At 36.4% G+C, this 25,652-nt stretch overlaps 1 protein-coding gene across 1 annotated transcript in view; it reads right to left on the bottom strand.

Moving 5' to 3' along the window:
• Positions 1–492: 492 nt before the first annotated feature.
• LOC107734530 (OTU domain-containing protein 5-A) overlaps positions 493–25,652 on the bottom strand; it is a 28,499-nt gene continuing 3,339 nt past the window's right edge. Inside the window, exons 3-9 of the mRNA XM_016546510.1 lie at positions 6,973–7,037; positions 6,723–6,879; positions 6,336–6,484; positions 4,366–4,551; positions 3,607–3,814; positions 2,222–2,338; positions 493–904 (exon numbers count right to left, since the gene is read on the bottom strand). Coding sequence (XP_016401996.1) covers positions 783–904; positions 2,222–2,338; positions 3,607–3,814; positions 4,366–4,551; positions 6,336–6,484; positions 6,723–6,879; positions 6,973–7,037 — 1,004 coding nt within the window. The 3' untranslated portion in view covers positions 493–782. The remainder of the gene's footprint in view (positions 905–2,221; positions 2,339–3,606; positions 3,815–4,365; positions 4,552–6,335; positions 6,485–6,722; positions 6,880–6,972; positions 7,038–25,652) is intronic.

Below are 25,652 nucleotides of genomic sequence, written 5' to 3'. Positions count from 1 at the left end.
AGACACACCTTATTTTTTTAATAAAACTGTCTTCCACATTTGAAATTAATAGTGAAGTCATCCAAAAATATTGCAAATTCACATAAATCACAAACGAAACTTACTGACTAATACGTTAAGGAAATCAAGACTGTATAAAAAGGATGCCAACAAATAAGTATATTTCTTCAGAAAGTTCTTTTTTTTTTTAATCCAAGAAAAAAAAAAGAGCATTTTCATCCCAAACAAGAAAATAAAACAAGATTATATTAATCAATTAATTAAGAGGATAAAGTATGACTTTTTTTTCAATAACTTTTTGCTTCCCCATGTTTTCTATAATGATATCAGTCATGTTTATTTTCACATGCATCTAAAGAAGTCCAATGATGGTGTGACGGCATAAGAAAGAAAAGGAGTGGTTAGGTGAGTATCACAACAATGGGCTGCTGAATATAAAACAAGATTATATTAATCAATTAATTAAGAGGATAAAGTATGACTTTTTTTTCAATAACTTTTTGCTTCCCCATGTTTTCTATAATGATATCAGTCATGTTTATTTTCACATGCATCTAAAGAAGTCCAATGATGGTGTGAACGGCTTAAGAAAGAAAAGGAGTGGTTAGGTGAGTATCACAACAATGGGCTGCTGAACGGCTGAGGCCAGTGATGGACTGATGGATGTGGGAAGGAAAGGGAGGACCGTGTGAACTGCATGATGATGGAGAGAATGTGACTGGTTTGATCCCCATGTATCTGCCTCCTGCTTCGGGTGCAGATTGTGCCTCGACCCTCTTTTATCAACTGCTGTCTGGAGAAGGTTCTCTATGCATGGCGTTTTTCTTCATGCTATCGAGGTATTCCTGTTGTGACACGGCCAAGACGGACGCCAATATCTCGTCATCTTCCCAGTCTGTTAGGCCTATTGCAAAACAACAGCAACAAGACATATCATGGTTTGCTCACATAGATAAAAACGCATTATATACACTACAAGTCAAAACACACGGGACTGAATTTCTTATCTAAAGGCTTCTGCTCAAATGCTTGACATTAGTTTTATAGATAACTATATACCCTACCTGTCAAATGTTTGGAATAATTTTTAATTAAATATACTTTAAAATGTAATTTATTCCTGGTGTGGTAAAGCTGGATTTTCAGCATCATTAATCCAGTCCTCAGTGTTACAAGATCCTTCAGAAATCATTCTAATATGCAGATTTTCTGCTCAATTATCATCCATTTTTAATAATGGTTCTTATCAGTGTAGAAAATTATTCACTTTTTTTTAAGGATTCTATGATGAATAAACTTCAAAAGAACAGTATTTATTTATTTTTACCTTACAGTAAATGTCTTTATTATTAAATTAGATCAGTTGAACACATCCTAAGTGAATAAAAGTATTAATTTCTTTGATTTCCAAAGGATCATGTGACACTGGAGTAATGGCTGCTGAAAATTCAGCTTTGCATCCCCGCAATAAATTACATTTTAAAATATATTCAAATAGAAAACAGTAATTTTAACTTGTAATAACATTTCACAATATTACTGGTTTTTATGTATTTTTTTTAACAAATTAATTCAGCCTTGATGAGCAGAAGAGACTTTCAAAAACATTTAAAAAATCTTAATTATTCCAAACTTTTGTCCAGTAGTGTCTGTAAATGAATTTCTTTATAAATCTAAAATTTTTAGATTTTTAATACATAGGACTGATGATTTAGTAAAACCAAACCAGGTAACAAGTGTGAAACATACATAGGAACTTCATAAAATTAATATCTTTTATTATTTTAATACCTTTACTATTATTCTCAAATGTGCATAATAGCAATAATAAAGAATGAGTAGGTGTGTCCATCTTTTTAGACTGATGTATATCCATTACAAGAGTTACATTTGTGAAAAACATTCACTCCCTATTTGCACCTTCTGAAGTTCTTAGCTGATGTCAACAGTAGCTGGGGGGGTGCCATTACTCAGCTGCAATCAAGTGTATTTAACTGCACATAACGACTGTACATGCTGCTTTCTGCATGAGTGCTGGGTACATTTCACACATTTCCACGCTGAATCACATGGATCACATCACAGATTCAAGCTGTGTGAGACGCATGAGGAAGGCAAGTGAGCGCTGTGATTAACATGGCATTCCTGAGCCCTGGATTCTTTCACACGGAATCAGGCAGGACAGCTAGACGGATCGGGAAGCATGATTCCACTTCCTCACCAAAAGCAGTAGGGGACATCTCTTGCATAATGGCCCGATAGCCCAGTGCTGGATACAGAGACACTAGAGAAGACGAGGTGGGTCTGTCTGGTCCAACACAAGCCTGGTTACTAGGACCTGAACGGCGAGACAAGAACACAGGAAATCAAAAAAGACTAAAGTTCAGAGACTGAGATTCTATCTACGAGGCTTCTCCTGCAGTGTTTTTTGGTAATTTTCATAAAAAGACCACACACACACATAAAAAAATATTTTGCATAAAGTAACTTTTGTCTATTTTTTTAAGACATTAAGATTTTTGCATAGTGGCATTTAAATTAAGCACAAATGTGACCCTGGACCACAAAACCAGTCATAAGGGTAATTTTTTTTAAATTGAGATGTATACATCATCTGAAAGCTGGATAAATAAACTTTATTTGACTTCCATTGATGTATGGTTTGTTAGGATAGGAAAATATTTGGCCGAGATACAACTATTTGAAAATCTGGAATCTGAGGGTGCAAAAAAATCTAAATACTGAGAAAATCGCCTTTAAAGTTGTCCAAATGAAGTTCTTAGCAATGCATATTACTAATCAAACATTAAGTTTTTATATATTTACGGTAGGAAATTTACAAAATATCTTCATGGAACATGATCATTACTTAATATCCTAATGATTTTTGGCATAAAAGAAAAATAGATGATTTTGACTCATACAATGTTTTTTGGCTATTGCTAAAAATATACCCAAGCGACTTAAGACAAATATTAATTACTGTGATGCATCTGGACAATTTAGTTTTGAGGCTTTTTTAATTACTTAATCATTCTTCTTAATAATAATAATTCTTATAATATATGCATTACTGTTGCACAGTACCATAATAATTGCTGTAATAATGGTATTTAATGTATTTTTATGTTTATATACAATGCTGTAATGCTGAACATTCAGCTTTGCATCACAAGAATAAATGACATTTTAAAATATATTAAAATAGAAAAGAGTTGTTTTAAATTGTAATAGTATTTCACAATATTACTGTTTTTACTGTATTTTTGATTAAAGAAATGCAGCCTTGGTGAGCAGAGGAGATTTCTATCAAAAACATAAAAAATCTTACCGACCCCAAACATTTGAACGGTAGTGTACAGTACATAAGAGAATTTGAACTGTACGAACAGGCTTTCTTTGAGCAAAATATAATTTCTCATTTAATTCCTTTAGATTTTGAGGTGAAATACAACCCGGACATGTTCTTGACAGGTTTCCTTATAATCAGTTTAATTATCTGTGAACATCATTTACCCTATAAATTGGCTTGTTGGAGGAAATGCTGTAGGAAATGTATCATAGAGTTAAACTGATAGTTTTAATGACACTGTCCTGATAACTGACCTGGAGCACAGGGTGATGGGGGTTTGGATAGTGCGAGGGCCGTTCCGGCCGGGGAGGGGGGCTTAGCGGTTGTGTCCGAGTGTGAAGGATCAGGAATCTCCGGAGAGGGGGCGGAGCTACGTTGGCGTGGGGATCGGGCATTCCATTCTTCCAAACCACTGGAGGCCGCAGCCGTGGCGGAGCTGCATGTAGCGCTGGCCTTACGAGGCTGAGGGAGTGACAAATGTAAACACGTTCAATTCACAAATGATAAGTGAACAGCCACTTCATATCTTCAAAGTTCATTAAAATCATTTTATGTTTGTTCGCTTAGATAAAACGACTATTCAATTCAGAAGCACATTTTAAAATTCATTTCTTTCTGATATACTGCTGTCAGTCAGTTCAAAATGTGATTTATAAGAAAGCCTATTGTTTCTGTGAAGAAGGGTCTTGTTCATAGCTGGTTGAAGTGTGAAAACGCAAACCACATAGTCTGCATGTACGTGAGTAGCCGATAGTATTAGCTATGTGTATCTTAACCAATGAAGCAGGCACCACATCTTGCTTGTTGCTTTCGGAAATCATTCCTGTGCAATCAGCATTAAATCAGTGATTATTTTATGATGCCAAAAGTTTTTGTGAAGTAATTATCACATGTTAACTACCTGACTCCTATTGACAATCATGCTGTTAAGAATATAAATACAGGTTCTGATCGAATGAGACATGAAGTTAGGTAGTTATTAGGATTAGCATGAAAACAGGGAGGTTCCACACCTGCCGTGCCTGTTTCTCCTGGTCTCGAAGCCACTGTAAGTACGATTCTCTGGCCACTTGCTCTTCTATGGCCTCATTGGTGGCTTCCCAATCTGTGGCTCTCTTCTTGTCCTCCAGCATCTGTTGCTCAATCCAGGATTCCTCTGACGTTTTAATGGCATTCTTCATGAGGGACTGGTCTGCAAACTGCGTAGAGACAGAGAGAAATATACAGAAGAGGAATTAAAGGCCACAGTTTTGTCCTCAGGTGACAGGTGAGAATGTTTTCTGCTCAAGCACCCTGAAGAGGAGTTGATTTGTGGGAACAGGAGAAACATTTTCCCCTATATGCAGATTGAGCAATAAATCATTTTCTTAAAGTGGACAAAAGACACTCATCTCAAAAATACAGAACACATCTCATAAAACTGAGGGTTTTGACTGCATTCTGACTGGAGGAGCTGCATTTGACAGCAACTGTAAACAACCAACATTTAGGCTAATGAACTTCACAAATCTCCACAATACTTGATTCAGTTCAGTCAATCACAGCATTGAGTATTTCAATATTTTGTTTCTTATATCACACTTTCACATCTTTTCTTACAAGTGAAAACAGTTAAAATTGGATGGATAGATTCATAGAATGATAGATGGAACGATGGACAGAACGAACAAAGATGGATGGATGGATGGATGGGTTGGTTGGTTGGTTGGTTGGGTGGGTGGGTGGATGGATGGGTGGGTGGATGGGTGGATGGATGGATGGACCTCTTTTTTAGAAACACTTTCTAAGAGTGGATGATGGACTACGTCATATCTCAGAAATACAGAACGCATCTCATAAAACAGAGGGTTTCTGATTGGACGAGCTGCAGTCGACGGTTTCAAGATGTATCTCTTTTTTCTCTTGCTGTTCTCACTGTGCTACATGTCCTCCACTCCGGAACAGTGTGCCCATGTTCGGACAGTGTACTGGCTCATTACCCATCTGGACAGACTGTTATACTAAACTAACTGACCGTGATATGGGGGAGCTCTAGGAGGTTAAGATCTTGATGCACATCAAGTGTCCGAGATAGCACACTTTTAAACTGTATGATGCATTTCCTCCAGCAAACTTTGTCTAGCTTTTCTGGACAATGCCTCCATGTTGTTAAAGTTACAAAGCTATTGATTGATACCTTAGGAGAGTGATAATGGAAATTTTCACATCAGTGTTCCCTCTTAGCCACAAATTAGTCGGAGAGCTCCAGGACACACACACACTGCGGCTCTGTTTTTGATAGGAAGGCATGATCTGTCTTTGATCTGCCCAGCTTAAATGATCACAAGGCATGTGGCACGTAAACAAGACAGCGTGCTGTTAATTGGGCCCCCCCAAAATCACCGACGTGTGGAATGTTTCCCCCCTCTCCACCCAGAGCAGTCTGGGAAATGGGACACTGTGGGTCAGACTTTGTTGTCTTTTTGTGGCTTTGATGATGATTGTCACCAAATTCAGACTCTGGATGAGCTGACAGACCTGCCTGAGTGAAAGGGAGGAACAATCTGATGAGACAGTATTTTCAATGGACTTCCTAATTCACAAACCCACAATGACTTTGTTAAACATTCCTGAAGAGGAAACACAGGTCATTACTGCCTTTAAAAAAAATTAAACATGTAAAAAAATGGCTGTTCTTGCATAGGCAGATGGAGGTGTACGTGAAAGAATACACATAGTAACACCGAAGTGCCAGAGCAATTAGCATATTTCACACTGAAAATACAGCCCAGTCGCAAACAATCACCAGCTATTCTCACTTAAATGACACTTACAAAAGACTTTCTAATTAATGGATCACTTTATCTTACTACAAGTCTAACGAAAAGAATAAATCTGTTTTTTTTATTGTGAGTTGTACAATTTAAAAAGAAATGTAATTTGGTCTTAATAAAATAATTAGTAAAATACTTTATTAAATGATTGATTGATTGCAGATACACACCCCTGGTTTGAAGGCAGGAAGTCCGAGCCCAACTCCAATAGTGGCTTTGTTGGGATTCACTACAGAGTTGTAGTGAATATTCCGATGGTAACTAACTCTGATTGGCTCGTCATTATTTTGATGGATGCCATGGAACGTGTTGATTGGTTCTAAAAGAGGCCATCAAAACAACATTCAGAAACACAGAGAACAAGGAACAAGATCTACTCATGCATCACAAACGCTGTTAAACATATTGCATGTTAATATAATTCCTTGCAACACCAATAAATCCATTAAACAATTTTCAAATTGGTCATCGCTATTTACTAAGGTACTTGCATGATGGAATATAGTTAAATGTCCATAATTCAAATTTATGGACACTGTAATGCAAATTCCACTCACCTGTGCCATTCTGATAAACTTCCACTGGCCGATTGTACATCTCTGCCATAGCCTGCATCTCAATATGGTTTCCATGACAGTTGTTCTTCCTCTTTCTGTTGATGTATGTAGTGAAGTCCTCTGTCACATAGTTTGAGAAGTAATCTGCATTTTTCATCTGCAAGTAAAATCATACAGAAAGCAAGAATTTAATTAAAACACGGTCAGGTTTTGTACACTCTGATGATCCCAAAGAAAGAACATCACATACCAAGTAATCCATGCAATGTTTGCGGACGACTTCGTGCATATCTTGGTCTCCGTAAACCTGATCAGCTGTAGAAAGACGATGATAGCAGGGTTATTTGCAAATAAACACAATATGATCTTTGCATGCATTCATTTTACAAGAGTTAATAACATTTTTATTGCACGTTCTTCAATTTTGTGTAGTGTCTCTGCAAAATAAAAAGTAATTTAGTAATGTAACAATGCACACAATGTACATATTGCATACATTTGTTGCATACATTTATTCCATGCCACACACTGTATTCAATGAACTTTATTTAATTTTTGTTACATTTATGTCTTCACTTTTGGGACATACAAATTTAAATAACAACAAAAACACAACTTAAATGCATAATATTGTTCATCTTAGTTATTATAGCTGCATGAAATTTGCTTTTTTAACACTTTATAAAATAACAGTGTGCAAGTAACTACTGAGTCATCTTGAGCGGTTTGAAAGGCAAATTCTGTAATGCATGCATGCAAGGCTACACGGCTCGTTCCGCAAGCCACTTTTGGCGGGCTTTATCATATTCATTTATGTGCCAGTGACTCAAAGCAAGGCAAGGGGCCCAAATATGGTGCAGATGTAAACAAACTGGTGTATGAGCTCTGCTCAGAGGCCGACACCTTTTTCTTCCAAAAGCAGTGATATGCAAATGAGCCTCAGCCTCAAAGCGCATTCCGGCTAGTCACATGACCACTTGCCGCAACGATTCTGAGAATCTCTTAGTCAATTTCCTCTTTCGCGGTATCAGCCTACTTCTGTTGTGACACTTCTGAACAGACTAAGGAAGTTGCACTTACCTCGCTAAAAAAAAAAACAAGCTTTAAATGAAAGTTCAAACAAATACAGGTGCTTTATTTAAAGACACTTGCACTTTTTTAGTTCCCCGAAGAGGCCCTGTCAACCTGCCTAAACGTTATCTGATACAGAAAGTAGACGTCGTTGGTGAAGAAACATTGGTTTAGTTCAATGTCTGGCTGAATATCCTATAGCAAAACCTCTTATTAAGTTTTATTTGATTTACAAGAACAATTCATTATTGCTATGATGCTCTGCAATTGGCACAAGTCAGGCAATGAGTGAACGCTCTGTGCTTCTTAGGATATTAATTCGATCTGAAAGAACCTGTCGTTCTGCTCCCAACATGAACAATAGTTGCCATTTTCTGGCAGGTCCATGTTGTTTTCATGGGCTAGCTATAAATGTCACTCCCTAGGTTTGTCCATTTATGAATGCTAACACCTGGACACGTGTTCATTTGAAGGTGAATGCTGTTGGCGCAACACTACGGTTTAGTTCTGAAGCCACTTCTATTCTTTTTGTCAAGTAAAAATCTGCATTTAGAACAATAAAAGCTTTGCTTTTAGTTTTCTAAATAGGTCCAGTGAGCCCTTAAGGCACAGGTTCATTTGTTAAAATCAGGACCCTGACACCTGAAGCTGTAGGAAGATCAGCTCAAACACAGGGGGAGAACAGCAGCTGGAGATTCGGTCTGCTTTTGGTTCTCCATTTGGCCTGTTGTTGGTATTTCCATCTGTCTTACCATTTCCATTCATTACAGCACAGTGCAGTGGATAATCAGACCCGTTGCCAGTGGGTGCCGCGGGGGAGAGTCAGGGATTTCCCTTCGCTCCTTTGCATTATTCTGACTCATGTGTGATAATAAACACCTGCCTTCGTTCTTTTTCCTGATTTCACCCCAGATTTGAATAACAAACAGCTTTACTATAGTGTTGCTGCCACGTGGGGCCTTGCACTCGGTTGGAACTTTTGCATGTACAAACAATGAGGAGTACTAAGGAAAAATATTCCCTGAAGTATAACTTATGTTGACCTAAACTGCATCTTCAACATTTATACTTTTGGGTTAAGGGATTTTCAAAACTCCCAACAAAAGGATAGTCCTACCAAAATGTTTGTCATCATTTACTCACCCAAACCTGTATGACTTACCTTCTGTGAAACACTAAAGAAATTTAGAAACGCTGAGACACTTTTCAAAATGTCTTCTACAGTTTTGGACTGTCAAATTACATTATAAGTCTACAGGATATTTTACACCCATTTTATGCAAGCTGCACCAATAACAATTTATCATGCACTTTATTAGTCAGAATCTAGGTGGAAATCAATTATTTAGTTTCTATGTTGATAGTCTTTCTAATAGACAAAAAATATTCTAATAGCTGCAAACACCATTGGACCACAATGGGTTATTTTATGGACAACAAAACACAAACAATTTTCAAAATATCTTCTACAGGTCTGGACTGACATAAGGGTGAGTAAATGATGACAACCTTTAGCATGTGTCTCAACTGCAGTGAAAACATGACTAGCCCACCGCAACGATCACCCTGCAATAGGACGTTTCCCAACACTAAAAGTGAGCGGTTGACCTCTCTGCAGCCAGCGGGCACGCTGATGAGAAGAGGTTGACAGTCAATAAAAAAAGCGGAAGAGAAATTCACTGGGTAGGTCTACCACGAAAGAGCGATGCCGCTGATAGAATTCATGAGAAATGAGAAGAGCAGAGGTCCACCAAGCAAGAGCAAAACCACAAGCTCACTTCCACTAATGTATAGGCCACAGATAGTGTCTCGATTCTAAGAAAGAGGCAGGCCCAGCTTACAAAACAGAGAGCTTAGACCTGCCCTTGAGGTCTGGCGGTCATCGATAAGGTTTATCCTCAAAAAACAGAGCCGCTGTGACATCACAATGAGTTGAATTAGAAGAATCGAATTTGAAGATTCCCATGAACTTTACACACCCTACGTGAGTTTAGGAGCTTCATTCACATATTTCTGCAGCAGGAAACGTGTCATATGTAAACAACTACAACATGGATGCTTTGAAGAGAAACGCAATTGCCAAATTGAAAATAAAGCTCAGTATAAACAACAGCAACCTATACCAAACTAGTGGAGTTCAAAATATGAAAACCCACATTCAAAATGTCACCTCAAGTGCTGCTGTCATGAAAGTATATTCTAAACCAAAATATTAATATTTCAATTCAAATTCAAATTGTCTTTACCTATTTGATTACTAGTGGTCTCTGATTTTTGGATCCCAATGTATATTGTGCAAATGTTATTAAAACAATAAACTATGTGCATTACAGCCATTTTAATGTGCCCCTATTAAGCCATTTGTTCCTAATATTGTTTTGGGAGTCTCCTACAATAGGATTACATGCATGCAAGGTCAAAAAATGCTTTCGTTTTCTCAAAATATGCATTTAATATCACTTCCAGTGATTCTCAAACGATTCATTCGAAGCAGTTCTAAGATGCAGTCTCTCTAAACCCCTCCTTTCTGTGAGCCTACTCTGCTCTGATTGGTCAGATGGCCCAGTCTGTTGTGATTGGTCTACCATGTACAGCGCGTGTCAGAAAACAATATGCCATTGCAATAGTTCCGTTTTGAACGCTCGAAGAAAATATAAACATCTATTATTTATCATACTTACAGGTTGTGATTCAGTGGAGCCAACTGGTCCAAATAAACTGGGTACTGAGCCATCTTTCAAGAGCAAGCGCTAATCTGCTCTGATTGGTCTGATTGGTCTGATGGCCCAGTCTGTTGTGATTGGTCTACCATGTACAGCGCGTGTCAGAAAACAATATGCCATTGCAATAGTTCCGTTTTGAACGCTCGAAGAAAATATAAACATCTATTATTTATCATACTTACAGGTTGTGATTCAGTGGAGCCAACTGGTCCAAATAAACTGGGTACTGAGCCATCTTTCAAGAGCAAGCGTTTTGTGAATTCTGCCTTCGAACTCCCCGAGATAAGAGGAGCAGCCATCAGTAAAATGCAAACACAAAAAAGGATTGGGGTTGTACTGCTGTGGTACAGTGGAAAAAAGGAATTTTAACAACTGATTCCTTGCAGCCTCATCTTTCGGAAGTGAAAATAAATTAATTTTCATAGCGTAGGACACAGCGTCTTCTCAACATGACATTAACCACACGAACAAAGTACAGTGTTTGAGGGTGGGTCAAGTTGTTCACGGCCAGCCAATGTAGAACATAGCCGGGTATTATGCAAATGTGTTACCCCGTTAGGTGTAGCCGTCACGGAAGTGGGATTCAAATTACTGACGACTCGTTTAAGGCTGTTCAGAGTTGATTCTTTCATTTGGGAGACAATAACTTTATTTATCGTGCACTTTCGGCTTTACAACTTTGCAGATCATTTACATTCACATACAGCTACATTATACACTGCATGAAAGGCAATATTCAAAATGGCATAATAGGGGCACTTTAACATAGTTAAAGCAAAGCTTTCATAAAAAGTCAGCCATAATAAAATACAAATAATGACAAAACACAAAAAAAATTATTTTGACGTTATTTATTTCCTCTCATGTCATCCTCCTATCTCTCTGTATATAAATATATGAAATAATTTGATAGTTTTGTGTGAGAAACAGTCGGATAATTTAACTTATCATTCATGTAAAATCTACCTTAGTGTCATGTCTGATTTATGAATTAATCATTCTTTTTAGTTGGATCTTTTAATTGAATGAGTTGATCAAGTTCACAAATCAGATTGACTTGGTTCACAGACTCAATGATCCGGTCAAAATGGTTAAAAGACCAAAAGAGGCAATGATCACTAGTAAATAATGGCTTATATTAAAGTCTGTTCCTCACACAAAGCTATCATATGACTTTAGAAGAACTGGAATAAATTGTACACGTCAAATGATTGGTTATGACATTTGATGGTACTTTTTTTTGCAATTTTAAAGCCTGAAAGCCCAGACCTCATTCATATTCATTATATAGAAAAGCATGGCTAGAATGCTCATCAAAATTCACCTTATGTTTAACAGAAGTCACACAGATTTAACATGAACTCAAGTAAATATGACAGAATTGTAATTTTTGGATGACATATTCCTGTAGCTATTTTACAATTGCTTTATGATGCAAACAGGTATGACTTAACAGATATTTTCACTATAATTACTTCAAACTTGATGCCCTGTGTCCAAATATGACCGTGTGGAACATGAGTTGCAGAGTTCATCCAGAAAGAGCCGTTCTGACCTGCACTCCCATATGCTCCTTGACTCCAACTGCTCACAAGAACATCTGACAGGCCACGTCCACCTCAACAGCCGATCAGTAAACATGCTCTTCAAACAAATTAATCGATGCGGTACTCTAAAAACAGGCACCAGTTACAGCAGGCCCAAAGGTAACTCCACTCAACGGCCTTATTGACTAACGTGTGTTCTGTACACTTATCTGCAGAGCCTCAATAGACTATGAATTTGAGATTATGATCATATAGATCAATGCATATTGATTCACAAGCACATTGAGGGGGATCAGATCACAAACGTATTTCAAAGTACACCATGTGTACTTGGCTATTAGCAAATAGCCCGCTAGCATCGCCAGCGTGGTTGCCGCTATTCTGTCACCGATGGAGTTTTGGTTCCTTGCCGCTGTTGCCTCTGGCTTTCTTAGTTGGGGACACTTCATTTCCAGCGATATCGTTGACTTGATTGCAAATATACTATTTAAACTGAACTGAGCTGAATGAAGACATCACTGATTCAATGATGAACTGTCTTTAACTGGAAAATTAGTGTTTACTATTGTCATTTTGCATTATTGACACACTATTTTCCTAATTAATGCTGTTCAGTTGCTTTGACACAATCTGTATTGTTAAAAGCGCTATATAAATAAAGGTGACTTGACTTGACTTGACCATGTGCTTTCCATAGCTGAAGAAGTACAGTTAGATATCAAAGAATGGCTTATGTACGGACTGAACTGAGTTACATTAGTGCCAGAAAATTCAGCCGGTGATCATGAGGGTGCATGAGGGAGTAACACAGAGCTTACTATTGCTTCAGAAACACAAATACACTCATTCATGCTCACGAGACTGTCTACTGGCACACTCCATGCAGGTCATAGAGGACCACTGAAAATCCAGTGTAAACTCCAGACTTGAATTATGTGTCTATACGATTTCATCAACAGCTTGGTTTTGCAAGAAATGACGCCAAGAGATGGTGATGCATCTAGGGCTCCATTTAATTAGCTATATGAAAAAGTAGCTGAATGACACATCATTGTGCCTAAAATCTCTGTTTGTAAGTCATATGGATAAGAAACAAAATAAAGGTTTAGTGATAAGACGTTTTATTTTTGGATAAACTATTTTATTCACAACATAATTTCTCTTAAAATACCTTATAGGGTTATGATAATCAAAACAGTCCTGAGCTAGATCAAGCTTTGATCTCTGCAAACCAAACTATAACTTTAATGAAATTCCGTTTTTTTCCATTTAAATTTTTCTGGACTACTTTTTAATGGTTAAATTAAATTGTATTAATCAAAAAGCATGTCTAATTAATTATAATCTAATTAATTAATTATCATGAAACTTAATTTAACATCAATTTATTAAAAGTTTAACACAAACTACATGTTTAGGGTCCTATGAAAAGTTTTATTTTTTCCAACCTTATGTTTTATTGTTACCAAATTCTAAAAAACATTGAAGAAATATTGTATGATTATTCCTTAAAAATAAGGTTTGAATAATTTTAGTAGCAGTAGTAGCAGCAGCCTATTATGTCGGCCTACATTCTACTGAACAACAGTAATATATTTCTGCCGAAGTTAAACCGAACTTTTATTTTTACGGGTTGCCGTGAATACCTTTACATTTCTGTGTGTATGTGATATGAGGATAGTTTTACTCAAATGAAATGGTAAAATGCTCATGAAGTGACTCTCAGAGCAGTTCTGGAGATGTTCATGTATTTATGTCCTCATTAGTGAGACAGCAGATGCTGAAATCACTGAAAGCATCACGCGCGCTTCAGTATGAGTAGTAAACAAAACCGCGCGTCTGCGCCATTCATTAACACACAGAATTCATATTTAAATAGTCGTTTTGCGGCTTAATATTTACAAATACTCATGGGAGTGTGAATGTGCTCACTTGTGTGTGCGCGCGCATCGGGGCGGAACTCCGCTGTGCGCGACACAGAGAACGCGACCATGTAAAGTAGGGACAGAAATTACATGCCGTCGTGTAAATAAGATAAATAACATAAGGCTATTTAGTTTGTTTAATAAAAGAACAAGGTATAGACCTGTTCTATAGAAAAGGTAACTTTAAATGATGACTTCTGTTGTGATCTGGCGCTATAGAGAAAATAAAAGTAAATAAAATTAACTTAACCTTCAAGGGGGGCGGGGCGCCCCCTAATATAATGGCAGGGAAACACTGATAAAGTACTATATAAATAAACGTGACGTGACTGGACTTTACTGGAGTACTGAACTGCAGAGCTCGTGCAACATCCACATCGCTGTAATCAGATGCGTTTTAAACTGCTGCTTTCTCACCTGAAGCGCTGTCTTCTTCTCTTGAATTGCATCAGGAGAGTTGAATTACAGTCTTGCGCTACAGCGCCACACTGGTCAAACCGCGTTATTGCAGGCTCCTACATTAGGTCATATGAGATCAAACGACTACTCGACAACAAAAATATGTTGACAATTTTTGATTGTCGACGTTGTCGATAATGTCGACTAATCGTTTCAGCCCTAGGTGATGACAATGTTTTCTGTACACTGGCAAGAGAAGATGCAGCTCTTACAGTCTTGGTGGTGTCTAGGTGAAAGTTGGGGAGACTTGCTGAGCATCTGCCTTCCAGATGTGCAAAAGTTCACGGTGCAGCTATGACTGAGAAAACTAAGTTAAAGGGTGCAGACGGTCTTATCACAACCACCGTCTGCGAGTCAAGTGATTGAGACCATTTTACAACTGAGTTTCATAATGGTTTTCGTTTAAACAGACATTATAAACAGCATTTGCAATAGATTAATCGTAATATGCTCCTTGACTTTTGCTCTACAGCTCATTGTCAGACAACTTAAGCTTGCTGGTTTACGCTGGATCAAACTAGTCAACATCCTCAAGTTCTATACCATTTCCCGTCTCATAGAAACCAAGCACTATAAAAAGATGTTATGTGAGCGGTACTAATGTTGAAACCTGTACTTTCCTGTCCTAGAAGGGGTCGATCAATGTAATGACAAGGAATCTACTAGCAACCCGATTCCAGCATGGCTTCAAACTTTGCTCCATGTTTGCCACAAAACCAGAGTACATGATGTCCAGGAGTGGAATACTATGCCGGACCAATAAAAAGATAGTTGAAAGCTGACCTAACATTTTCACATTTCATATCCACACTCATCCAGTGCGCTGATCTGCTTGTGACTGATTTGAAGATTTATGTAAACTTAAAATTCATTACTTCAAGTTTTATTAAACAATGTCCCTATTATATCCAATCAACAGTGGAGTTTAAGGTGGTATATATATATATATATATATATATATACTGTATATACAGTATATATAAACCTGTTATATTTGTGTCACAGTTCACATTCTTGGGCACTATTTAGTAGCATAAAGAGTGTGTTCTAATAAAAAAGCGCACTTCAAATATCCAGATGATATACTTAAAGGGGTCATATGATGCTTTTTTAATGATCATTATTTTGTGTATTTGGTGTAACAGAATATGTTGACATGCTTTAATGTTCAAAAAACACATTTGAGCCGTTTTAGGGGGGCGTGGCAGAGTCTTAACTGTGATAAAGAATATCTCTTTGGTTTTGAGACTTTAGTCTTTGCAACTTCAGGGATCGTATCTATGCACAATCAGCTTGTAACACTCCAAAGAGAAAGGAAAACTTGAAATCGCATCATATGACCCCTTTAAACAACAGAAAAACAAAGTTGGAATGTTGCACACTTCAAGCGCTCAGTCGTCAGTTTTCCTTATGTAGCAGAGAGGAGAGACTATCAGACTGGATGCTGGATGACCAAATACCCTTATGAAATCCATAAACTAGATGGTTGAGTACATAGTGCGTCATTTGGGACACAACTCATGTGTGTTTCTTATCCAAACAGTTGAGAGAAAAACGGATGCTTGCCTGTAAGATGCGTACAGGCCTTAAAGTGACAGCAGACTAAGGGCCTAAACGGATGCTTGCCTGTAAGATGCGTACAGGCCTTAAAGTGACAGCAGACTAAGGGCCTGTTTACACCTGGTCACTTAATGTGTCTTTAGGTGACCGGATATCTAATTTGTTAAAATGGCCCCATTTACACTTGGCCACATAAATGTCTCTGCAAAACAGATATAAATCCGATCTTCAATTCCCGCGCTATATGCAAATGTAACAGAGTTCACATCAACAAAAGCAACAGATATGCACTGCATTTTACTCATCATCAGCTATTTTCAAGATCAAATCCACCTCGAAAGCGTTTCGGAGGGAATTTACACAAGGTCTGTTCACGATCGGATAGCCATCCGATCAGAGAAAACACATGAAGTGACAAGGTGCAAACAGGCCCTAATAGTACTAAACATGCTGCCGCTTGTCATTAAAGGGATAGTTCATCCAAAAATTTTAATTCTGCCATTATTTACTCACTCTAATGTGGTCCCAAACCTGTATTAATTTCTTTCTTGTGCTGAACACAAAAGAAGATATTTTGAAGAATGTGGGTAACCAAACAGTTGCTGGTCCCCATTGAATTTGATAGTGGGAAAAAAATACTATGGAAGTCACTGGGGACCAACAACTGCTTGGTTACCCACATTCTTCAAAACAACTTTCAAGTTCAACAGAAGAAAGAAACTCTTGAGAGGGAGTAAATGATAACAGAAAACACAAAGAGAAAAATCACTCACTGCTCTTGACTGAAGAACTTTAATGCAGTTGCTTTAACTCTTTCCCCACTAGCGTTTTTGAAAAACGTTGCCAGCCACCGCCAGCATTTTTGATGATTTTCACTAAAATTTCATGGCCCCCAGAATATTTTGTTTTATGAATATAAAGAACAGAGCCTCTACTTTTAAACACACACAAAAATTCATTTTATTATAGCTTTAAGCATTCTTTTTTTTTTTTATCAACACTTGAATGTAGATAAGTTTTATTTAAAAAAAAGCAAAATTTTGATTTAAAAAAAGCAGATAATTTTTAGATTTTTATCAAATACTACATCTGGATCATATTCAGTAGGATGATCAAAGCAAAGATGCAGTAGATCGCTTCCATCAACACCCCCAAAGCTTTACCACCTCCTGGATCGACATTTCTCTAGGTAACATTAGGCAGTTTTCATTTATATGCTGTTTATTTTTGATGATTGCATTGTTTTTCAAATGCATGTGCAATTGTGCATACATGCAAGATCGCTCGTTTCTGCGTCTTCCTCGCATGTGTTTTTGATCGGCACATTCTAGACTCATTCAGGAGATGCGTAATAGCACTCCCAAACGTATAACAGCGAGAACATGGAAATCCGGAAAATTCTGTGTTTGGCGGAGAAAGAGTTAATAAGAATCAATGTATAATTTATACAGTTAAGTGAATATAGGGTTTTATTTTTATATTTGTTCATTCAATTTCTTGAATGTTGTTGCTAAATACACCTACTGTCCCTGAAATAAAGCAAAGCACTGTTTGTTTTATTTGTATATCATGTGTATTTATAATGCATATCTTTGTTCTTACAGAGATAAAATAATGACAAAGATTTTTATCTTCACCCACTTTGGCCTGCCATTCTTTTTTATTTTATATTCGGTTACCCTGTAATGCTTTGTTTTTAAAGTAGGGAAATTAGTTTGGCTGTACTGCTCAGACAACTTGCAAAATAGTAAAACCAACATGACAAAAGAATCATGATAAAATCATGAATTGTGATTTTCCTGAAAAAAAAAATCGTGATATGATATTTTTGTCATATCGCCCACCCCTAGGTTGAACTATCCTTTTAAGAACCCAAGGGCTAGGTGGGTAGACACCACCAATGAATATGGGAGAAAGGAATTTCAGCCACACCTTCGCGTTTCCCGCTCCATCAAATCATGTTATGGCATTTGTGGCATCTGCTCTACAATCACAACAAGATGACGAACTGCAAAACGAGAGGAATGCAGCTGAGCTGTCTGTCAGAGGCTCATGGTAGGGCACAGACAGCTTTGTTTACAACTGAAGCAGGTATCTGGAAGAGATTCCGCAGTGCGTGCGGGGGGAAATAAACAGAGCTTACATTGGAATGCACTTTGCATACGATGGGGATTTTCATATACCGATTCAGCCATGTGAGGAAGAGGTTAGTGTTGCTCCAGGTGAAGCTGTTCTTAGCCCTCCGTCTGCCAGGGTGTCTCAAATAGATCAGAGAAAATAACCCTTGTTCCTGAAATAGCATCTTGCTTGAGGGGAAAGTGAAAACAACAACTGACTTGACAAAAGGAAGTTCATATATTTAAACCAAATTCTGAGGAAATGGAGTGGACAAAAAAGCCTAGATGACAAATATAAAAGGGTTTTGTTGCAATACCATCTACAGAAGTTCTTGGAAAATGTTAAAATAAAGCAAGAAGCAACTGTAGGCTGTGCATTACAGCTAAAGGTTTTATCAACCATCACTACATAATAAATTACACCAATGTTCATTAAACAATTACATTTATTAGTGGTGTTTGCAAAGGCAAGCATCGCTATCACTATTGCTGATACTTATGATTAGCGATTTGAAAAAATAAACAAACTGAAGGAGCACCTGAGCCGTATCTAGAGATCATCAACCACCTACAACAGTGCTATTTTAGTATTTATATACTATTATAGTATTTATTCATATTTTGAATAGGCTTTTATTTTATGTATTATTAGTTTTCATTTAAATTTTAGTATTTTTGTTATGTCCTTCTGTCATTTTTACTAGGCTATGTTTTTTTTTATATTTATATTTTATTTCAGCTTCATTTAATTTACCAAAAACTATTTTTAAGTTTTAGTTAACAATAACAACATCCTAGCAACCACCAAGCATCGTAAAGACGACATTTGCAAATGATTTTCTCCAGTATAAACAATTATTCTGTTGAGTAATAGTTGATTAGCATAACTGTAGATAAATAGACTTGACATATTAGTACAGAATTCAAATGTTAGGTTAAAAGTTCGCCCATATCAGCTATTTTACAACGACTTTAAACGTGGCTCATCTAATCAGATTTTAGAGCCATAACTATGCTGTTTGAATATTTATTCAAATACAAAACCTCTAGCAAACTTCATGTCACAGCCAGACTGTTATAGACCAGGTGGAGAGATCAGCCCACATACTTGGGGGCTTTTATCACACTATATCGAAATTTCGCCCGGAAAGAGGGAGTCTTTGATAAAATGCACAGCCGGCACCATTGCATTTCAGAAGAAATGTGCAAATCCATGCCAAAAACAAACAAGTGCACTGTTACTCGAACAAACATTCAACTTCCTCCAGTGTAGGATTACGATCCACCGTGTAACCTTAATCTTCAATGGACGTCTGGAAAAATAACACATTTAAAAGGGCTCTAGTTACAGCACAAGAATCTGCACCTTTTAACCCACTGACCTGTGGACAAGCATTCACATCGGACGGCTGAGCTATTAACGGCCAAAGTTTGGAAACTACATTGGTTAAACTGTTTTGAAGAGTCTAATTAGTGTTTGTTGAGCTGGCTGGGTCAGGTCACCCCACTCTTGAAAGTAAACAGCCAGTGTATGTGTTGGTAATGGTGTCAACTGCTTCCCCGTTCACTAAAGACCAGGTCGAGCTCTGGAAAGAGGGGAGGTGCTCTGAATAACCAGCAGAGCAGCACTGGAAAGGACAACGAATGCTGGGAGCTAGGGCAGGGATCTAACACATGACACCGTTTCCCACGTATCATAAAGGAGATGCGCATTCCCAACACAAAACCCTGCACAACAATTACTGCAGCAGAGAATACCTGCAAAGTTTTCGTCAGGATGTGGTGATTCAGACTTAATGATTCACAACAAAACTGTTTTTATAATTGGGACGTGACCTCATAAAACCACATTAAAGTGGTGTATTACAACAGTTGTTGAAGGGTGTAGATTGGTGGATTCCTCTCCTTTCAGCAAATCGAATGGCAAATGTGTGAAACCACAAAACCTTTTGAAAGTTTTTCTTTGTAATACCAAAACTGGAACCGCAGCGGCAGAATTCTCACTATCACACGGAAAACACATGTGTGTGAACATGTGTCCACATTAGTGCTCATTTTCTGTAAAAATGAAACGTACTCCCACCTGATGCGGTATAATATGACGGGTCTGATCAGAAACACTGTCAAAACAAAATAGCCAGTGGACACTCATTTTTTCCATTTATTCTCCTTAATTCATGCCAATTGGGTTGATATTTACCAGTCTAAAGCTTGGACATAATCTGTTTCTCATGATCTTAAATGATCTAAAGGCGTCTGCTTGAAGGCATGATATTAGTTTTGTAGATAAATATAAATGGGAGGCAAATGTGCATTTTTCTTCTGTTGTAAGTAGCTTTGGATATAAATTCATAAATGTGACCCTGGACCACAAAACCAGTCTTAAGTCCCTTGGGTATATTGTTAGCAATAGCCAAAAAAACATTGTATGGGTCAAAATTATAGATTTTTTCTATAATTTTATGCCAAAAATCATTAGGATATTAAGTAAAGATTTTTGATTAGTAATATGCATTGCTAAGAACTTCATTTGGACAACTTTAAAGGCGATTTTCTCAGTATTTTGATTTTTTTTGCACCCTCAGATTCCAGATTTTTAAATAGCAGTATCTCGGCCAAATATTGTCCTATCCTAACAAACCATACATCAATGGAAAGCTTATTTATTCAGCTTTCAGATGAAGTATAAATCTCAATTTCAAAAAATTTACCCTTATGACTGGTTTTATGGTCCAGGCCAGGGTCACAAATATAAAACAATCTTTAGGCTTGAGAGTGAAAAAGCTGTCCATAAATGTGCATCTTTGTATGCACAATCCTTCAATACTGTTTTAAAGCTTCCCAGAATGCAGCTCATGAGGTTTTTCAAGAATGTCCAGAGCATAAAATATAAGATAGATGAAATTCAGTACTAAAGAATAAGAAGGTTTGTCCAAAACTTTCAACTGGTAGTCTACAACACCACCACAAATTAACATTCAGTAGACCTCAGGATATAAACCTCTCTGAGGTTTGTATAAAATACCTTGGAAAATCATTTGCAAACTAATTTGCAAACATTGCATAAGCATTTGCACGCTAGCATGAGCAAACGCTTACTGCAAACTATGAACTATGAATGTCAGGTTTGGTTGTGCTGAACAAAGGAAACTGAATTATTAAAAAATCCAGAGTCATACAGGGTGGAAGGAGACATGCAGAAATCATGTTATTCTTCAAAATGCTAATAAATGATATATTAAATCGATCAGAAGTGACAATAAAGACATTCATAAGATTTCTATTTCAAATAAATGCTGTTCTTTGGACTTCTATTCAGCAAAGAATCCTAAAATAAGGATGCATCACGATTTCCACAAAAATATGAAGTGGCGCAACAGTTTGACACTGATAATAATAAGAAATGTTTCTGGAGTAGAAAATCAGCATATCAGAATGATTTCTGAAGGATCATGTGACACTGAAGACTGGAGTAATGATGCTGACAATTCAGCTTTGCATCACAGGAATAAATTACAATTTAAAATATAAAAGAGTTATTTTAAGCTGTAATAATTTTTCACAATATTACAGTTTTTACTGTATTTTTGATCAAATAAATGCAGCCTTGGTAAGCAGAAGAGACTTCTTTCAAAAACCATTTTTAAAAAATGTAAACACTGAGTCCATACTGTTGAGCGGTAATGTAAGATTGTTTAGACATACAGGATTATAATAGAGGTAATCATGGGAATTAAACACTGCTCTCTTGACCTACCTTTTTTTTTTTTTCATAATGTGAGAACCAAAACGGCAACAAAACAGTGAGGTTGACCAGGAAAATAATGGTTTGTTGCTGTCTTGTTGACAGGACTGATTATGTGATGAGATCAATCTTAAATTCGTAAACAACCTGTCAGCATACAGCATTAAATTATAATAAGCAATTATAAATAGACAAATCATGGAAAAAGGGGTGTTTTTAAATAAAAGATATATACAAATAAATATCTTTAATATTTATAATAGATATTGTTTCAAATCATGAAACAGGTTTGTGTTGCCTGACTTTTGATGTGCAATATTGCAATATTAAAGGGGTCATATGATGCGATTTCAAGTTTTCCTTTCTCTTTGGAGTGTTACAAGCTGATTGTGCATAGATAAGATCCCTGAAGTTGCAAAGACTAAAGTCTCAAAACCAAAGAGATATTCTTTATCAAAGTTAAGACTCTGCGGCATAGAGGACCTACAATAATGTACAGTATTTGAAAAATAATGTGTTTTTTGAACATTAAAGCATGTCAACATATTCTGTTACACCAAATACACAAAATAACGATCTTTAAAAAAGCATAATAATATAATATTATGCTTTTTTTATATTTAATAATATAAAAAATGTTGTCTCTTAGAAATGCACATATGACAGTAGCTTGAGCTGACTGTAAATTTATCTTCATTATCAAAAACAGTAACATCTGTAAAAATAGTAACAACCTCATTTTTATATGGTGAAGTTTAATTATTCTGACTGTTTGAGTTTTTTTTCCATAGTAGCAAACATTTAGATCATGACAACCATGGTTAAAACTACACATAATATAGAACCTCAATACCATGGTAAAAATTTAACTATATGATCTGGTATTTGTATGAAAAACAATAGTCTAAATAAATTTAGTATAAATGCACAAACGCCATAGCTTAATAACAGAAAAATATTGTAATTATATTCCATTACTCCTTTAATCCATTTAATACATGTCTACATTAATAATATAATACAATTCAATATGAATATCCTATATTTCTGCCACAATACCATGGTGCAGTTAGTGTTACGCCGTTTCGTTCTACTTTTGGCGCATAAACATTAACATGGCATTAACATTATATCGAACATTTATCAAACTCTTGTTATCGTTTTATCTAGAAAAATTGTACTGCGATAATTAGCGTTATCAATTTATAGTCCAGCCCTAGTTCAAAGCAAACTATAAAGCTAAATTCCAGGAGCAAGAAACTCTGACTAATGTCATAAGTAGACTTAAGAGTCAAAACAGGGTCTCAAAATATTCTAATATTCATATCTACTACTTCAAATCAACAGCGTCCTGTATGAAACTATCCTACCCTGGGTTATGATGATCCCACAGACTGTGAGAACCTTATTACCATCGGGCCAGTTATATAACGTGTATTGTTTGACAGGAGTGATTGTTTGGAGATGGATAGTTTCACACCTGGGTGCAAGAACTGTGGCACAGTGTCCCTGATGGGAACGCTTCATGTAGGTCAACACATCACATGCCTGTCTATCAAATCCTGTTTAAAACTCACACAAGGGACATGGACCTCTGTACATGAATGAGAACAGGAAAAAGATTAATGAAATGAATGTGTGTGTGCAAGAGAAAGAGGAGACAGATTAGAAGAGCAAGAAAAGGAAACAGAGACATGAAAGAGAGAATGAAAAAGGAAACAGGGTAAGATGCCACTCAATGGTGGTTTCAGAGACAGTAGCTAAACATTTTAAGGGAAAAATTCCAGTAAACAAATATATAATTTTATGTATACGACATCCACTACAGTAACCAGATGCATTTTCAGTTAAACTACAAAGAAATGCATTACTGAATAAAAATTAAATTGTATGCTACTGAAAGGATCAGTCATGTTGAGTTTATAGTGCCATAAATAACCACTATGACATGATGAGGACAGTCAGGTAGACTTATGGGAACGGGTCAAAGGTGAACCCCATAGTGGCTTGGGTGTAACATCACACCTTGAGTGGTTAGAATGGCTTTTAATGATCTGTCCACTGCAGTGGACAGTAGAGGGTTAATTTATGATCAAGATATGCAGACATGCAAGATACGAAAACAGAAGTCAGAATCTGGGGTAAGAAAACAAAAACTGCACATTTGCAAGCTAAAACTTAAGTGTAACAGAGCACTATTTTCATAGTATGGTGTCACATAGTAGTACAGTGCTGAATACTTCAGATATGTAGATGAGTAGCGCCACCCAGAGGGAAGTTCTGGTATCTGCTCAGAAACTCAACAGGCACATTACTGTTAAACAGGCCTAAGGTTGACCATTACTATCAGTTTTGATAAAAAACCAAGAATATATTTTGATGAATTGTATGCTTTTAGCACACTGCTTAAAGTCAACATGAAAAGAAATTTGTAACCCATTTTCATTCCATAAAATGATCTTTTCCTGAATCATCATCAATGAAAAAAAAAAGGGTAGAAATTGATTCAGAACTGAATGCAGGTTTTCAGTGGAAACAAGCAGGATAAGATCATAAACGTATTAAACATGTATGCATCTCAGTGGTAGAGCATTGCGTCAGCAGCGCAAAAGGTCGTGGGTTCAATTCCCAGGGAACACACATACTGGTAAAAAATTTATAGCCTGAATGCACTGTAAGTCGCTTTGGATAAAAGCGTCTGCTAAATGCATAAATTATTTTTATTATTATTTTATTAATTATGTATTAAGGAAAGAAAAATTGTCTTTTTAATTTTAATTTCATGTTGAGCTTAATGCGTCATGTGCAGTAACCTATTAAAAATAGTATGTAAAATAGCACATTATGCAACCATACAAGCATTTTGAGCAATTGTTTGCTACATTGTACATCCCTGTATCACTTTGTTTATCCAGTAAGTGGCATCTAGGCAGTGAATAAAAAAAACAGTTTTTATATATGTATGTATGTATGTGTTTTATATATATACACTGTTAAAAAGTTTGTAAATTTTGTAAGTTTAACAAATTAATATTTTTATTCAGGAAGGATGACATTTTTAATGTTACAAAAGATTTCTATTTCAAATAAATGTAATTCTTTTAAAAATTCTATTTATCTAATAATCCTGAAAAAAATACGCATCACAGTTTTATTAAGCAGCACAACTGTTTTCGACATTGATAATAATAAGAAATGTTTCTTGAGCAGTAAATCAGCATCAGAATGATTTCTGAAGGATCATGTGACACTGAAGACTGGAGTAATGATGCAGAAAATTCAGCTTTGACATCACAGGAAATAAATTACATTGTAAAATATATTCAAATAGAAATAATACTTTTAAAATTTTAATAATATTTCAAAATATTACTGTTTTTACTGTACTTTTGACCAAATGAATGCAGATTTGGTGAGCATAAGAGACTTCTTTCAAAAACATTTAAAAAACCTTATCGGTCCTAAACTTTTGAACAGTAGTGTACATAGAGTAGTGTACAGATCATAACAAATCAAAACAGATTATATTATTATTAAATTTGTCACAAAGGAAATTGAAGGTTAAGTTAAGCACATTGCATTGTGTGATATAGTATTGCTGCGAAACAGCACATTTTACCAAAAGTAGTAGGTCTTCTGGGTATTCTGTGCATATAGAAAATGTGCATACTTTGTGCAGTATGAATACTTCAATATTTCAGATACAGTAACAAACAAAGCCTTTGTAATATAAATCTTACTATACAGTACACACACACACACACACACACACACACACACTAG

The sequence above is a fragment of the Sinocyclocheilus rhinocerous genome, unplaced genomic scaffold (genome assembly GCF_001515625.1).
Source record: "Sinocyclocheilus rhinocerous isolate Xijiao unplaced genomic scaffold, SAMN03320098_v1.1 scaffold99, whole genome shotgun sequence".
NCBI lineage: Eukaryota > Metazoa > Chordata > Actinopteri > Cypriniformes > Cyprinidae > Sinocyclocheilus > Sinocyclocheilus rhinocerous.
This window is presented reverse-complemented; position numbering and strand designations above follow the sequence as displayed.